At 38.8% G+C, this 17,214-nt stretch overlaps 1 protein-coding gene across 4 annotated transcripts in view; it reads left to right on the forward strand.

The window, feature by feature from the left end:
* LOC126413341 (protein arginine N-methyltransferase 1) overlaps positions 1-17,214 on the forward strand; it is a 105,433-nt gene that overhangs the window by 9,852 nt on the left and 78,367 nt on the right. For 2 of the 4 annotated variants that reach the window (XM_050083254.1, XM_050083255.1), the window contains exon 2: positions 5,174-5,494. In XM_050083254.1, the coding sequence (XP_049939211.1) occupies positions 5,174-5,494 (321 nt within the window). Of the gene's footprint in view, positions 1-5,173; positions 5,495-15,388; positions 16,575-16,717; positions 16,807-17,214 lie in introns of those variants that run through there. The other 2 variants (XM_050083252.1, XM_050083257.1) reach the window with 2 other exon arrangements.

Here is a 17,214-nt window from a genome sequence, read left to right on the forward strand (position 1 = left end):
TGTGTGTGTGTGTGTGTGTGTGTGTGTGAATTTGCCTAATTCAGACCATGGTATGGTGCATAGCGAAGGGTACCTTATGCCACTGCTTGTCATTTCCTTTCCTGTTCCTCTTGCAGGTAGAGTGACACAGAAACGACTGTCTGTGTGCCTCCATATGAGCACTAATTTCTCGTATCTTATTTTTGTGATCCTTAAGCGCAATGTATGTTGGTGACAGTAGAATTGTTCAGCAGTGAATTCCAAATGCTGGTTCTTTAAATTTTCTCAATGGTGTTTCTCGTAAAGGATGTCACCTTCCCTCCAGGAATTTCCACTGTATGGTGAATTGCAGTCTATCCTTTTCATAATATTGTCATAGATTCTAATTATATTTTTAGTCCAAGTTTGTTTCATAATTAATAAATTCTACGGAAAATCATATAGGCAAAGAAGCAGCTACTTCAAATTTTAACTTTCAAATTACTTTACTGTAACTTGTCCCATTCTGTCACAGCTTAAATGACTAGTTCAAAGACTCTCTGAAAAAATGTTAATTAGTCCTTATTTGTAATCAACTTCACATTATTATTGTAGTAAACTTAAAAAAAAAAGATAGGCGGGGTCAACTGAAGTTTGCAGCACCACCCACTTTCTTTGACCTGTGACATGATTGTGTTTTCCTGCGTGACGTCGTTGTGTGGCATATTTGAAATGGATCATGTGTGACAATGTGGTTGGTGGCATATTTGAAATGGACCATGTATTTAGAGGAAGTGATGGAGTATGCAGTGGTGGCGTTTAGTATGGAATGTTTGTTTCTAAATTGTTGGTGAGTAATTCACTGAAGTCCTTGAGTACCGTAGGTGAGAATAATAGTGGAAGAGTTTGTGGTGGTTTGTTGGTTAGTTATTTCAGCGTGTAGTTGGCATTTGTGGGTAATAGATTCATTTTTGTATTTGGAATTATTAGTGCAATGTGTTGTTTGTGGTTGGAGAATTAATTTTATGTCCTGTTTTTGTTAGTTATGGATGTGATAACAAAGTTCATCAGTAGGTTCTTGCATGCCACAATGAGGGAAGAGATGTTGGGCATGATCAAATTCTTATATTTATTCAGTCTTATATTATTCAGTGAAATGTTAAGTTTCTGGAGAAGGAATGAGACATTTGTAGCTCAAGTAACCTAGACATATTCTCATATTAAACCTTACCACTTTTTAACAAAGTTTACTGCTTACGTATTGCAGTAAAGTTACTTGCACATTCGCACATTATATACTCGAGACAATTATTTTATGTTAACTTGGTTCATTTTGGAGATGACTTTTCAGCCCTGGGAACTTTGTGCACTAGTGTAGATGCAAAACATTTCTGCTTCACATGACTTCAAAATTTTACTACAGCAACTGACAAGAAATTTATGTACTTATTTGTTACACTGTAGCCTGTTACCTGTCACTTAAACACAGGCTGTATTCAGTCCTACAAATGAGCGTACGGCTTCGTTGGCCAGGAGGCCCCATTCGGGGAAGTTCGGCTGCCAAGTCTTATAAAAATTATTACTAACAATAACTGATGTTTTCTGTATATCAGCAGCTAATTGTACAGTATACATTACTATATCCAACACAGTACTACTTCCCATTACCATAACAAATTCTACCATTAATAAAAATAGCAGCTACTAAAAAATCTAACTATATCTACTACTTTTATAACATGAGTTATTGTGTGCCACATTCCACAATGCACTCCATTGCTCCCTGGTCCTTGTGTGCTGCAGAGGGTGTTGTGGCTGCATCTACCTCTTCTGTTGTATGGAGCTCCCTGTTTGTGAGGGACAACTCCTGTGCTCTGAGGGAGCATTGTTGCTGCCAGTGAGAAGTGTAACCACAAGCTGGTCCACATCACCCGGGTTGTAGGTGATGAGTCATGGCATATGGCTGCATTTCCACTCTAGTGTTGTTATGATCTCCGTGCATGAGGGTTTTGCTGTTGATCTACAGCAGCCGTTTACCTCAGCTGTCATTGCTGCATTGCTTCTTGATCATCTGTCACAACATCCTGTAGTGCAGTGGATGGGATTTGACTGATAGGTAACATGCTACAGAAACATTCCTTGTAATAATGTCTGCAATATTGTCCATGATCTGCTGTTCTGTCTCATCGGAGTATTTCCTTTATATCAAGTCTTTCATGCCAATTCAGTTGCTCCTGATCGTATCAGCAACATCGGCATAAGTGGGCTACCCCATATATAGTATGTTACGGTGTGCCTTTTTCACAACAGCCACATTAAGAGGTTTCTCTTCAACCGATTAGATGCCAGTGGGTGGTGTGAGGCTCCTGACCCCTGCAGAAGTGTGTCAGACCTTTTGAAGAATTCAGGTACCTCACTCCTGGACTCTGTTTTGGGAGAAAACCATAGGTATGCCTTGCAGTTTGGGCATCATCCGATAGTTCCTGCCACTTATTATGGAGGATCTGACTGTGAATGGACATATTCTAAGTATTTCATGCAATGCCTGAACTAGCACAGTACGAAAAGCTCCCATCAACTGAAGAAGTATTCTGCACTGTGCTCTGTTAACCCCTGCTGGTGTTATGAGCAGACATCTGTCCACCAAACACTCATACAATATACCATGATCACAGTTAGGATAGCATTATGATACATTCTTATTGTTTGCATGGTAGTGTATAATCATAACTGGCTAAGGTAATAATTTTGTTCATTGTGATCCTGTCTCCCTTGTTTATTTCATCTGTATGTGCACTACAATTTTGTCACTTGCCCAGGGAAGAGGATCTGGTGATGGACTTTCTCTTTATAGATATTTTGCTTGATTTCATAATAGGTTCCCTTTTAACAAGTGTGTGGTCTTTTCCGGTGCAACAGGCAATTTCTCCTAGGCACCACTAATGTAATTATTGAAGAAATATGTTACATCTGTCTTCCGGGTTGCTTCTGGAGCTTCCGTTCACACGGGTCACCAAGTTGTTGCACTCCTGTGACTATTTCATTATCTTGCAACTTTCCTAATACTAGGTCAGGTACCAGATCCCATGGGCAGTTCAAATCCCTCAGGTGGTCCAAATGGCTGCCCACCATAAGTGATTAAGTGCCCCTGTGATGTCCACTTTATCATTGAATGTCCTGTGCAGCTTGCCAGTAAAAAGCAACAGTAATAGTGGCTAGCATAACTGCTGACTCTGTTCTTTGTTCCATTCTTCTCTTTGCCAAAATCTTTCCTTAGCGAGTGTTCATTGCAGGCAAATTTTCACAGTATATGTCCCAGCCAAGGTGTCTTCTTTATTCTTGTACTTTCCACTAGTTTTTTACCTCTCCTTTTCTTAGAAGTACTTCTCCATTTGTCAGTCTGTTGCACTTTCAGTGTTGTTTTTCACCATTACATTTGAAAACTATTGAAGTATTTTTCTTTTTCATTCTGCCCAGGGTTCATTGCTGTATGATAGTACTCTCTAGGTAATTCTTAATTCTATCTGAATTATTTTTGCAATCAAAGATCTTTCACGTCATCAGAAGTTTTATATCTATAGATATTCTACTTCATATTTCCTCCACACTGGTTACATTTTACATCACTTAATGTTTTTAAATTTTCCAAGGTATTTCCTTCTAGTGATATTTCATGGAACCTTCATTCTGCAAAATTCTCGTCAGTTTGGTCTTTCATGCATCCATCCTCATTCCTTACTTTTTTTCCCAGTTTTATGTTACTTCCTTGATAAATTGTAATTCCTTTTCTGGTTCAGTCAAATGTGCTTGAAGATCTGTGTACATATAATTGTCTTCATTTTTTCTCCTCCTACTGTTATGCCTGTTGCTTTTCCTTATATTTTTTCAGTTGGTGGCAAACAGCACCCTGGTCTAACACTTCTTCCATTATCTGTTTTGTCTATTTCTATATCACCAATACTTACAACTTTTGGTCATGTGTCTAGTTCCTTTATGTCTTAAGTTACACTGTCTGATCAAAAGTATCTGGTCACCTATTAGTGGACATTAATATGAAGTGTGTCCACTCTTTGCCTTTATGGTGGCTTGAACCCTGTTGGGGTCACTTTCAGTGAGGTGTCTGAATGTCCGAGGTGGAATGGCAGCCCATTCTTCCCCAAGAGCCAAAACCAGAGAAGTTAGTGCTGTTGGACACTGGGGTCTGGAGCAAAGTTTACATTTCTAACTCTTCCAAAATATGTTCTCTTAGGTTCAGTTTGTGGAACTGTGCAGGCCAGTCCAGTTCAGGAATTTTATTGTCCACAAACTATTGCCCCACATGCTGTTCTATGACAGCTTGCATTTTCATGCTAAAGCAAGCAATCATCATCTCTGAATGGGTCATCTACTATATGCAGTACTAAACACTGTAAAATGTGTTCATATCCTTTTGCATTTAGTTTTTGCATAAGCAAAGTAAGGAAGCTACACTCTCATCATGAAAAACACCCCCACATCCTAAACACCACCTCCATGTTTTACTGGGGTACTGCACATATGGCAGGTAATGTTCTTCAGTCATTTGCCAAATTCAGTCTTTTCCCTCAGGTTGCTACAGGGTGCAGTATGATTCATGACTCCAAATCACTCATTTCCAGTTATCCACTGTCCTGTGGCATCACTCTTTACATCACCTCAAGCATTACTTTTAGCATGACTACAGGCTTATGATGAGCCACTTGACCAATGTACCCAATTCTTTTTAACTCCCTACACTTTGTGTGCCAAATAATGATACTTGTGATCAGATAATGCCTGCCCTTCCATTACACACAGAGGACTTCATAATGATATTCCAATCCATTCAGTCTTAAACTTTCTCCTAGTCAGCACAACAGATGTGCTGTTAGCTTCCAGCATTCTTTCTTCTTCCATCTCCAAACATCTAATAGTATTTTGGGTTCCATTTCGTTTCCTGAATTGAAACTGACTCTTGCTGCTCACGTTATCTTCACTTTTTCTTTGTAATCTTCTGAATTAATAATTTAAAGTGTTAAATTTTTCTGGATAATTTAAAGTGTTAATTTTTTTCTTTAATATATTTGTGTGTGTGTGTGTCTAAACGCGCGTGTGCGTGAGGGGTGGCAGGGGAATCATTTTTATATTTTTATTGTACACATTTTTACAACTTCATTGCCAATTTCTTATATGTGTTTTCAACTTTTGGCTATTTCAGATGTTCCGGATCTCTCTTCAGATGAGTCAGAGGGCTACAATGAAAATGACATAGAAGAAAAGACAGATGCAAAATGTCTGTTTTGTTCTGACTGTGTCAACATATCAGAAAGCCTTATTCATTTGAAGGAAAAACATAATTTTGATATTTCATATTTAAGAGCAAAATTCAACATGGATTGTTATGATTACATAAAACTGATTAATTACATCCGTACGAATAAAATTGAGGCTAATGAAGTGATGCAGTTATCAGACCGGGTGTGGAATGATGACAGATTTCTAAAACCAGTGTTAGAAGATGATACATTCTTAATGATAGGTAATGTGGAATTTATAACTTTTTTTGTATAATTTGTAAAAATGTCAAGTTGCATCATTCCACTGTTAACTGTAAATCCCAGCTATAACTACCCAGATGAGATTGTCCATAACTAGGATGAAAGCAAGGGCATGCCTTTTTGAGAAGGAACACTTCCTGAATAGGGCTGTGTTTCATGATACTAATTCCAACAGATCATTTAAATATTCTACATTCCTTCTTGTGTTTAGGGCATCACTGCCACTGAGTACTTGAGGTCACATTTTTAATATGTCCAACTTACCAAATGTCAGGGGCAGGCACAGAATTGTAATTGGATCCTTCTATCACCCACTGGGCTCATCTTGTTAAGTTAACTGAAAACTGTAGAGAAAACCTCAGTTTGCTTGTACAATTAGTTCCCCCCCTTCTACTATAATCATTGGTGGAGACTTTAATCATCCAACAGTCAACTGGGAAAAAGTTAATATTTTGTTAGTTGTCGGCATGATAAGGCATCCTATGAAACAGTACTAAATGCATCTTCTGGAAACTGCCTAGAACAGATAGCTCAGTGTCCCACTAATGGTGGAAATGTACTGGATCAGTGGCAACAAATGAAGTCATGCATGGAAAAATGGACTAGTGCTCAAATGTAAAAGCTGAGAGATAATTGTTGCCATGTGTTGCTGGCTGCAGGAACTATCAAAATTCACATTCGTCTCATCCCTAAATATCTCATTAGGATATTTAGGGGTGAGATCAATGTCAATTTTGATAGTTCCTATACCCAGCAACAGGTGACAACCCTTATCTCTAAGTTTTTACGTTTGAGATTTAGCCCATTTTTCTGCACACATCTTCAAATAGTCCTGACCTTTTTGAGGATGTCCACACCGAAACTAGTATGAGTGACCATGCAGTTGTGGCAGCAATTATTACCAAAATAAAACTAAAACAAGCGGAAGTATTTTCAATAAACTAGATAAAAATCAGTAGTGTCATATCTCGGCGAGGAACTTGAAACTTTCACCACAGGGCAATAGCATGTAGAAGAACTACAATTCAAGTTATTATTTTAAACTGACAATGCAGTGGGTAGATCTGTACCCAGTAGACCAGGTCACGATGGGAGGGACCCTCCTTTGTATACAGTCACTGTAAAGAAGCTGGTAAAGGAACAGAGACAACTTCACAACCGATGTAAAACAAAGCCTAGGGGAGATGTCATGGTGACTCGTGTTACATTTTTAAATCAGTTTTTTTATTATGCTGACTTTTTATCAATCTGTAGACATATATTTTCTTTTGTAAATCATCATTATGTATTATGCTATTCAGGCAAAGATCTTGAATTAATATTTAAACAGGGAAGGGCATTAAAATTAAAGAACAAGTATGTAATTTATATTGTGATTCACATTACAAATTTGGGACATTCTATTTCTAATGTACATGTTATGTCAAAAGTGTGAGACTATTAGGAGTATGGATGTGGTTTTTATCACAGAAAATACATATTAGGTTGGCATTCAGATGACACAGTTACAGATTTCTAAAAATATTCATACCATGTAAAATATTGTAATATAATGAAAAAGTGCGTGATTCAATGTTCTGTGGTTCATGTTACTAGTTACTACTTATTGTTGGAAAAACTTTTGCCTGTTAGCAGAGAAATGAAAATGTGACATTATTTACCAAATAAGATAAACTTAACATTAACATTTCACTTTTTAAACACTACGAAAAATTAGAAGGGCATGACATCTGGGAAAATAAACTGTAAATTAAGTTAAAAGTCAGATAACTGAAAGTGTTCTCTTGCACTGACAACATCAGATGGATTGATTTACTTTATAATTTTGTCCTGTGTGAACAGAATTTCATCACATGTTGCAGGCAATTTCCAATAGTGACCAGCATGCTCCATTGCATATTAGGTAAGATTTTCCAAAAACTGCACATACTTCTTCGGCATAGAATTTGCCATCATGTTCTTCTTTGTACCAGTCTCCAATTTTTCACACTTTCTATAGTTTCTTCAGTGTGATGATCTGCAGTAGGGAAATTCTTTGGAGACAGCAGATATGTTTGTAGTACTCCTTTCTTGTAGTGAAAGTAGTGTATTCTTTTTATGTGTGGTACTGATGATTCCAAAGAAAATATTTGAGCCAGATTAAGTTTCACATTGGTTTCTTGAATTTCATCAGTAGACATATGAAAAGCTTGTGTAGTAGTGGTACTTGTAGCTGAGCAAAAGTTGATACATCACCTACTGTGAATTTTCACTTTTTTAGTGCATTCCACATTTGCCGTTTTGCAACAGCACCAATTCCATCTATGGCTTCTTTACTGTGGGATGTAGCAAAAAAGTTCCAATAGATTTCCACATTGTGGAGCAATTGAAGTTGAGATACAGTAGCAGTAATATATTTGTTTTTAAATTGCGTGGCAGGCCTGTCTGACCAGATTGAAATTACCTTCACATTTTGAGGTACATTTGACAATACCTTGCTAATGTATACAATCACAGTATCCTTGGAATGGGTTAACTTGTCTGAAACAACAACAATTGGGTGATGAGAATCAGAATGCCACAGTGATACCATGAAAATGCTAACTTGTGTTTGTGCTCAACGTGCATTTTGCACCTCATGTTGACAAACGCAAGTGTAATTTTCAGCAAAATCAATATGCCGCGATGCAAACTCCTTAGAATCATGGCTCAGAACCATTTCCTTTTTCTGATAGTAAGACACAGACTGAGCGCCCTTTGTATAATAGTGGTAGAGCCTTCTTCTACATCTACATGTAATACTCTGCAAACCACCATGAGGTGCATGGCAGAGGGTACGTCCCCTTTACCAGTTATTAGGTTCTCTTCCTGTTCCATTCATGCATGGAGCATGGGAAGAGTGATTGTTTCAATGCCTCTGTGCATGCAGTAAGTATTCTAATCTTATCCTCATGATCCCTATATGAGATGTACTTAGGGGGTTTTAGTATAGTCCTAGAGTAATCATTTAAAGCTGATTCTTGAAACTTTGTTAGTAGACTTTCTCGGGATAGTTTGTCTATCTGCAAGAGAATTCCAGTTCAGTTCCTTCAGTATCTCTGTAACACTCTCCCAAAGATTACACAAACCTGTGACCATTCGTGCTGCCCTTCTCTGTATACGCTTAATATCCCCTGATAGTTCTGTGTGGTAAGGGTCCCACGCACTTGAGCAATATTCTAGAACCAGTCAACGGGTGATTTGTAAACAATCCCCTTTGCAGACTGATTGCACTTCCCAGTATTCCACCAATAAACCGAAGTCCACCACCTGCTTTACCCACGACTGAACCTATGTGATCATTACGTTTCATATTCCTACAAAGTGTTACACCCAGGTGTTTTTACGAGTTGGACAATTCCGACAGTGACTCATTGGTATTATAGTCATAGGATACTACATTTTTTTGTTTTGTTTTGTGAAGTGCAAAATTTTATATTTTTGAACATTTAAAGCAAGTTCCCAATATCTGTGTTAGGTTGAAATTTTATTAACATCCAACTGAATATTCATGCACCTTCTTTCAGATAGTGCTTCATTATAGATAACTGCATCATCTGCAAGAAGTCTGATTTTACTATTAACATTGTGTGCAAGGTCATTAATATACAGTATGAACAGCAAGAGTCCCAACACACTTCCTAGGCCCACTCTCAAAATAAAAGTTACTTCTACATCTGAAGATGGCTCTCCATCCATGATAACATGCTGTGTCCTCCCCACCAAAAAGTCACCAATCCAGTCACAAATTTCACTTGATATTCCATATGATCATACTTTTAACAATAAGCTTAGGTGTGATACTGAGTCAAATGCTTTTTGGAAATCAAGAAATACTCCTCCTACCAGGTTGCTGTGATCCAAAGCTTTCAGTGTCACGTGAGAAAAGTGTGAGTTGTATTTCTCATGGTTGATGTTTTTGAAATCTATGCTGGATGGCACTGAGAAGGTCATTCTGTTGTAGATACCTCTTTATGTTTGAGCTCAGAATATATTGTAAGACTCTACAACAAATAGATGTGAAGAATATTGGATGGTAGTTTTGTGGATCACTTCTGCTACGCTTCTTGTAGGCAGGTGTGACCTGCACTTTTTTCCAAGAACTTCGCACGATTTTTCATTCTAGGGATCTACGGTAGATCTTAGTTAGACGAGGGGCTGACTCAGCTACAAATTCAGTGTAGCATCTGAAAGGGATTCCATCGGGGTCTGTAGCTTTGTTCAGTTTTAATGATTTCAGCTGTTTTTCAACACCACTTACGTTGATACTTTTTCATTCATCTTTCCAGTGATACAAGGATTAAATTGGGGCAATTCTCCTGGGTGTGCCTTTGTAAAGGAACGTTTGAAAATGGAGTTAAGCATTTCGGCTTTTGCTTTGCTACCCTCAAGTTCAGTTCCTGTCTCATGTGCCAGGGACTGGACACTAACTTTGATGCCACTAACAGCCTTTACATACTACAAGAATTTCTTTGAGTTCTGTGAAAGATCATGCAACAGTATTCTGTTACAGTAGTCATTAAAAGGCTTCACTCATTGCTCTCTTGACAGCCAAATGCTTTTCTTTCAGCTTCTGTGGCCCTATGCTTTGTCTTGCACCTTTTATGCAGTAATCTCGGTTTCTTTAGAGTGACTGTATACCATGGAGTTCCCTAACCATTATGAACTGTTCTACTGGGTGCATATTTATCAAGTGCTTGGTCAACTATTCTTTTAAACTTGAACCATAGTTCCTCTACATGCCCCTGCCCTGTGCTGAAAGTTCCAAGTTTCTCATTCAGGTATGACACTACTGATTTTTTATCTAGCATACTGAACATATATATTTCTGCTTGTTTTAGTTGTCATTTGTTCTTCGGTAATCATTGTTGCCACACCTGCATCATGGTCACTGTTACCAGTTTCGCCACCAACCTCAAAGTTGCCATTAGATCCAATATATTTCCATCATGAGTGCAGTTCTTGTTTGACTTTAATAATTTTTGAGCCATTGTCTTCCATCTTCCAAACATATCATGATAAATTCACAATTTCCAGGTCATCAATTTTATAGGCTTTGTTGAAACCTCTACTGATGCTTCTGTTGACTTTTTATAGCTTCTTGCAGATGCTTCTTCTTAAATTATTGGTATTTTCTTTCACTCTTTAACTTTTCCCTCCTCCTTTTCTGTCATTCTGCTGCTGTTAAGGGCATCCTCTTCTTTTAACCTTAAAAAAATATAACTGTGACTCAGATTACATCACTCAATGTTACACATTTAATTTTCAGTTTTTACAATATTGGTTGAAGTTGGCTCTCAGGTTACATGAAATTTCATGCTGTTGTATTATAGGTATTTTTATACCAACCCTTAATTTACCTATTTCTATCTTATATTGTTTATGCAATACTGAAACTGTTAATGATATACTAATTCTCACCTGCCAGTGAGTGAGTTGAAATGAAGGTCCAGAATCTCCAATAATTCACGCTCTCATCAATATGAAAAACATATAGCCTTATAAAGGTGGGATTCATATGCAGCGTCTGACTCATGCGGCCGCCGTTGTGCGCCTGCTGCACTGTACTGCTATAGATGGTGTTAAACGGGACTGTGTCCCTTGTTGCATCAGCTGCATGCGGCTGACGCTACGGCCGCGTGCGGCTGCGGCTCAGCCGGTCTGAGAGCAGTCTAGACGCAGCCGCAAAGGAGAACATGACAGCATGTCTGAGGGAAAAGTACTGTTCATGGTGGTGGAAGATGAGAAACTGGTAGAAATGGTTTCTAAATTTTCTTGTATCTACGATGTATCGTTACCAGTATACAAGGACCAAACTGTGAAGGATAATGCTTGGACAGAGATAGCAGAATAAGTGGAAAGAACAAGTAAGAAAAGTATTATATACTTTCTGTTTCTTCATAATGTTTGTTACTTGGTTGTCAGGCAAATAATGGATATTGTAATAAACAAGAATAAGTAGCATCGTCCCACATAATATTCAGTTATTATTATGATAATAATGAAGTGTACACAAAATGAATACCAAAACCTGATGTATGTCAGAAAAGTTCAATTTATTGTAATGTGCTTACAATTTTTTAAAGATAATTCAGTAATGCTAGGGAGCTCAAAGCCTACTTAGTTCTGCTAACGTGACCACTTTGCCACGGTGTCATCCCTGCACCTACACCACTGTTGAAGTATTCGATAAATGAATCATGCACAGAAAATCCGTCAGCATCTGCATAACCGCCACTCCTTGCTAATGCTTCAAGATTTTCAGTAGGTAGTGGTTCACTTCTGTTTAATTCAAAATGAGCTCGTTATTTTTCTCTAAGGATGCATCTCTAAGTAAATTGTGTAAACAGCAAGCAACAATACTCAAATTATCAGTCATTTCTGGCTTCAGACTGATCGGAGAATAAAATATGCGAAATAGTTGACTTAACAGAGCGAAGGCATTTTCAGATCTCTACGAGCTCGTGAAAGACGGTAGTTAAAAATAGCTTTTTTGTGGTCAGTACTAGCAACTCGAGGAGAGAAAGGTTTCATCATGTTTGGATGTAATCAAAATGCCTTGTCACCTACAAAAATATATGGCACTACTATGACCGTATCCGGCAGCTTAGTTGGTGGAGGAAACCTCTTACCACTTCAAAACATTTTCCCGATATTACTTTTATCAAAAGTTCCACTGTCGCCTTCTTTCCCATATGACCCGACATCGGATGTGTTTCAGCATTTCCCTCACATAGCTGAAGCTGAATTTCTTCATCTTCAACGTCTTCTAATATTAGATAAAACAACAAATCGCGCCAAACCATCCTTTCGGCACAGACCCAGCAGAGAAACCAACGACTGTGCGGCCGCTGCTCTATAGGAATCACCAGCTATGTGTCAGCCACACTACGTCAGACGCACAACGGCTGCGGCATGTGTCAAATGTGGCATAGGAACCCCACCTTAAAAATGGCTACAAATTGTGGAGTGAAAGCAATAATGGGCAACAAACCATTGCTACCATGCAATAAAAAGTCCAGCTTTGTCAAACAATATAAAAAGGTACCAAATTTTTAAGCTTTTAAAAATCATAAGTGTATCCTACTTTGCATGGAATACCCCCTAGAACTACAGATAGAGGGATGCTGAAAGAAACGTGTTTGGCTGTCAGGAGAGCAATTTGTGAAACCTTTAAGGGCTACCATAGCAGAATGTCGTCAAATGGATCTTTCGCAAAACCCCCCAAAAAATTTGCTTGTATGTAAAGGCTGTTAGTGGCACCAAAGTTAGTGTGCAGTCCTAGCAGATGAGACAGGAAATGAAATTGAGGGCAGCAAAGTATAGGCTGAAATGCTGAACTCCATATTCATATGTTCCTTTACAAATGAAAACCTTCAAGAATTGCCCCAATTTAATCTTTGTACCACTGAAAAGATAAGTGAAACGTGTTAGTGTCAGTGGTATTGAGAAATGGTTGAAATCATTAGAACTGAGAAGTTCTGCAGGCCAGTGGAATCACTGTCAGATTCTATACTGAATTTGCAGCTGAGTTAGCCTGTCTTCTAACTGTAATCTGTTGTAGGTCCCTCAAACAATAAACTGCACCCAGTAGTTGGAAGAAGACAAGAAGGTTAGTAGAAGTATCCACAAAAGTACCATCAGTATCTTTGACATCAGTTTGTTGTAGAATCTTAAAACATATTCCTCCTCATCAATAATGTAAAACCCAAATTGCGCTTTTCTCGCATGACAAACTGAAAGCTTTTCATCGAGGCAGTTAAGTGGCTGCAGTATTTATTGATTTCCAAAGAGCATTTGGCTCAGTATCACATCTACACCTATTGTCAAAAGTACGATCACATAGGATATCAAGCAAAATTCATGAAGTGGATTGAGGATGTTTTGGTAAAGAGGGCGCAGCATGTTACCTTGGATGGAGAGTCATTGTCAGATGTAGAAGTAACGACTGTTGTGTCCCAGGGAAGCGCTTTGGGACCCATGCTGTTCATGTTGTATACTAATGACCTTGCAGGCAATACTAATTTTAACTTCAGACTCTTTGCAGAGGATCAGTTATCCATATTGAAGTACTGTCTGAAAGAATCTGCATAAATATTCAGTTATATCTAAATAAGATGTCAAGCTAGTGCAAAGATTGGCAACTTGCTTTAAATGTTCAGATATGTAAAATTGTGCACTTCACAAAATGGAAAAAAAATGTAGCATCCTGTAATATCAGTGAGGCACAGTTGAAATCTGCCAACTCATACAAATACGTGGGTGTAACACTTCGTACTGATATAAAATAGAATAACAACATAGGCTCAGTCATGGATAAAGTAAGTGATAGACTTTGGTGTGTGTGTGTGTGTGTGTGTGTGTGTGTGTGTGTGTGTGTGTGTGTGTGTAGAATACTGGGGTATGCAATCAATCTACAAAGGAGATTACTTACAAATCACTTGCATGACCTATTCTAGAATACTGTTAAAGTGTGTGGGGCATAGAAATTAAAGGGGATATTGAACATATACAGAGAAGGTCACCATGAGTGGTCACAGGTTTGTTTGACCCGTGGGAGCGTGTCACAGTGAGAAACTGAACTGGCAGACTCTTGAAGACAGACATAAACTATCTTGAGAAAATCTACTAACAAGGTTTAAAAAACTGGCTTAAATGATGACTTTAGGGATATAATGCAACCTGCTACATATCACTCACTTAGGGATCATGAGGACAAGTTTAGAATAATTACAGCATGCACAGAGGCATTCACAGAATTGTTCTTTCTACACACCCATACATGAATGGAATGGGAAGAAACCCTAACAACTGGTACAATGGGATGTACCCTCTGCCATGCATTTCATGGGGGTTTGCAGAGTATAGCTGTAGATGTAAATACATGCTTCATCCTGCAATTGTGTTTCATTCACATCTTTCCTATTCCAGTGCTACCACTATGGAATATGTATGTATGCAGTTGAAATCAGTAAGACGAATAGTGAGATTGTTATTAGTGGTTCTCTGTAACTCTCTTTTGTAAAAAGAAATTTGATAAAGTGAAGTATTGGGGTTTACCATGAAATCTGTAATATTACTGCTCAGTGTCATTCTTTTCTTCTGTAGTACGTATTATGTGATGAATGTAAACATGTCGTTCGGTATTTGGCATTCGCATATTACTTAAAACTGGGATTAACATTTGCATTGCTGTGAATAATTTTGATATGACAGTTGTTACAGCTAGAGTCAGGAAAAAACAGTTTTATTTTATAGCCAAATTAACTGTTCTTTTTTGCCAGAGTGGTTGTTGTTGTTTTTTACCAAATTTACTTGCATTTTTTGTCAAATTTACTTGTATTTTTGATCAAATTTAGTGTTATTTTTTGCCGAGATCATTATTTTATTTCAATTTTTGTTGTCTTTTTTGCAATATCTAGTGTTTTTTGCCAAATTTCATATTATATTTTTGCCAAATGGGTCATTACATGTAAAATCAACAAATGGAAGTACGGTTTTCAACCTGACATTCTTGGATTTATTTGAAATTAAGTATGTATGTAGTATTCATAAATAGTAACACAGAAGTTTTTTCATGTTCTTCTGGCAGAAGATTATTAAGTAATGAATGCACAAAAGCATAAAAAAATTGAACTTTTGACTCTTGGAGCAACTTGGATTTGTTCATAACTTGTGTTTTAAATTGAGTAAAATATATATAGTGGGTGGTGAGGGGCAACTGTGAAATCTTCAATGGGAGCCCCCATTTTTTATTGCAGATTATAATTCTATGGCAAAATCTACATACGTTTTGCCTGAAGCATTTTCTTTGTTTTGCCATCTTTGGAGGAATAAAAATGAGTACACAATTGTAATTTACGACATGCTACTCAATGGTCCTTGAATGTCCGTGCTACGAGGGTAGGACAGGCCAGTACTTAATAACATCTAATTGGAAACACTACTCGCAATGTTGTTTCCTCCAACTCGACATGCCACTGTGGCTGTGTGGTGAACTACAACATATCATAAAAGGCAATACACTGCAGCTGTAGCCCACATATCGTGTATTTGTAGAAGAGATAGTGGCTCCAGACATTACAATACTTGTACAGTGTTTATTGCCTGCACACTTACGTATCGTTTGGAGAACAGACATGCAAGTGGATGATGAATGTTGCTACCACAGAGGAAAAAATTGAAATGATCATAATTTATGGAGATTGTAGGAGAAATGTTGTGGCTGTTGTTGCCTTTGTAGTGGCACCACCATTTAGGACAGGGAAAGTTAGTTTTATGTGATATTCCGAGAGCAAGTCATCACTGCCAGGAGTGGACCGGATTGCAGTGAGTTACGCATACCAGCAGTTGCGAAGGCAAATAGGGCCTACAGGGGTATAGAATTGCCGGAGAGGGTGCACACAGCAGTTTCCATGGCGCAAGTTACAGGCAGAAGAGGGTCTCTGGCCAACCTAAGTGTTATGCAAATGTGACACGAAGCAGCACACTTGACAAAACAGAGGCACACAGCCGAGTATAAATAGGTACCGATTTCTAATGAGATTCATTCAAGTGTGGCAGCTCTCCTGGACGATAAGGCATGTCACACCGCCGGGCTACACGCAGCAACAGATGGGGCGCCAGCGTCCCAGTCTGCGGCAGGTTGTTGGTTCGACCCTCTGAGGCCGACGCGGGGTCTGCAGCCAGCCAGGGCGGGCCATTTTCAGCTCGCTACCGCGGGCAGTCCTCTCGGCTCCCGACACATGCCCGAGACTTCCGAGGCAAGGGCTGCAGATTCGGACGCCAGATTGCGGGCGGTCGTTGCCACCGCGTTCTCAGCTATGCCAGCGAGGAAGAAGCAGCAGCAGGGCTGGCCTATGGCTTCCGGTGCAGCAGCGCGGAGTCAACGGGAACGGTGACCGCTGACTCGGCTGCTGGCACAGCCATCCTGACTTCGTCGGAACTCAGCAGGCCGGCCAAGGCCGGCACAACACAGCGTTGCATTGCACAGGCCGCTGTGGTGCTTCCTCAGCATTGCCGGGTCCTGTGTCACAGACCAAGGTGAACGGAGCACTGAAGTGGAAACAAATAAATCATTTGGAAAGTTCTCACCAAGTGTTAATACGGTACCTCCTAGCACCCATCAATTACATTTTGTATCTTCCCGCTACATTTGGTCATCCTGATACATTCGGTGGCAGAAGCTGCCACAACATTTGGTGTCAGAATAGTGGACATCATCTGTCAAGTATGACGTTCGAGCCCACCGCCTGCAGTACAGTCACAAGATGGTGTGAGTGCTGACAAAATCGTTCTTTTTAAGTGTTGGACGTTTTCTTTCTTTTTTGTTTGTGTTTTGAGTATGATGTGCCAAAAGCCACATTGTAGATGTTTTGTGTGGGCATAGTATTTTTTGTTGTCAGTAAGTGTTAGTGTATTTAGGGCAGTAAGATTTTTTTTTTGTGGCATTTGATTACTTTTGTATTGGTTTATGATGATACTGAGTTTGATGATACGGAGCTGTAGGCAGTTAGATTATTCTTGTACTTAATCGTTTTGTTTCGGGACTAACTGGGAACGAAAGCAAGACAGTGGCATAGTCAAGGACGCAAGGTGTGTCGGGACCAGAAACGGTGCGGATTTTGTTGGAAAAAGTAGCACAATTGACAGCAGACAATACACAGTTGAGAAATGAATTAAC

This window comes from Schistocerca serialis, chromosome 7, assembly GCF_023864345.2.
Source record: "Schistocerca serialis cubense isolate TAMUIC-IGC-003099 chromosome 7, iqSchSeri2.2, whole genome shotgun sequence".
Lineage (NCBI taxonomy): Eukaryota > Metazoa > Arthropoda > Insecta > Orthoptera > Acrididae > Schistocerca > Schistocerca serialis.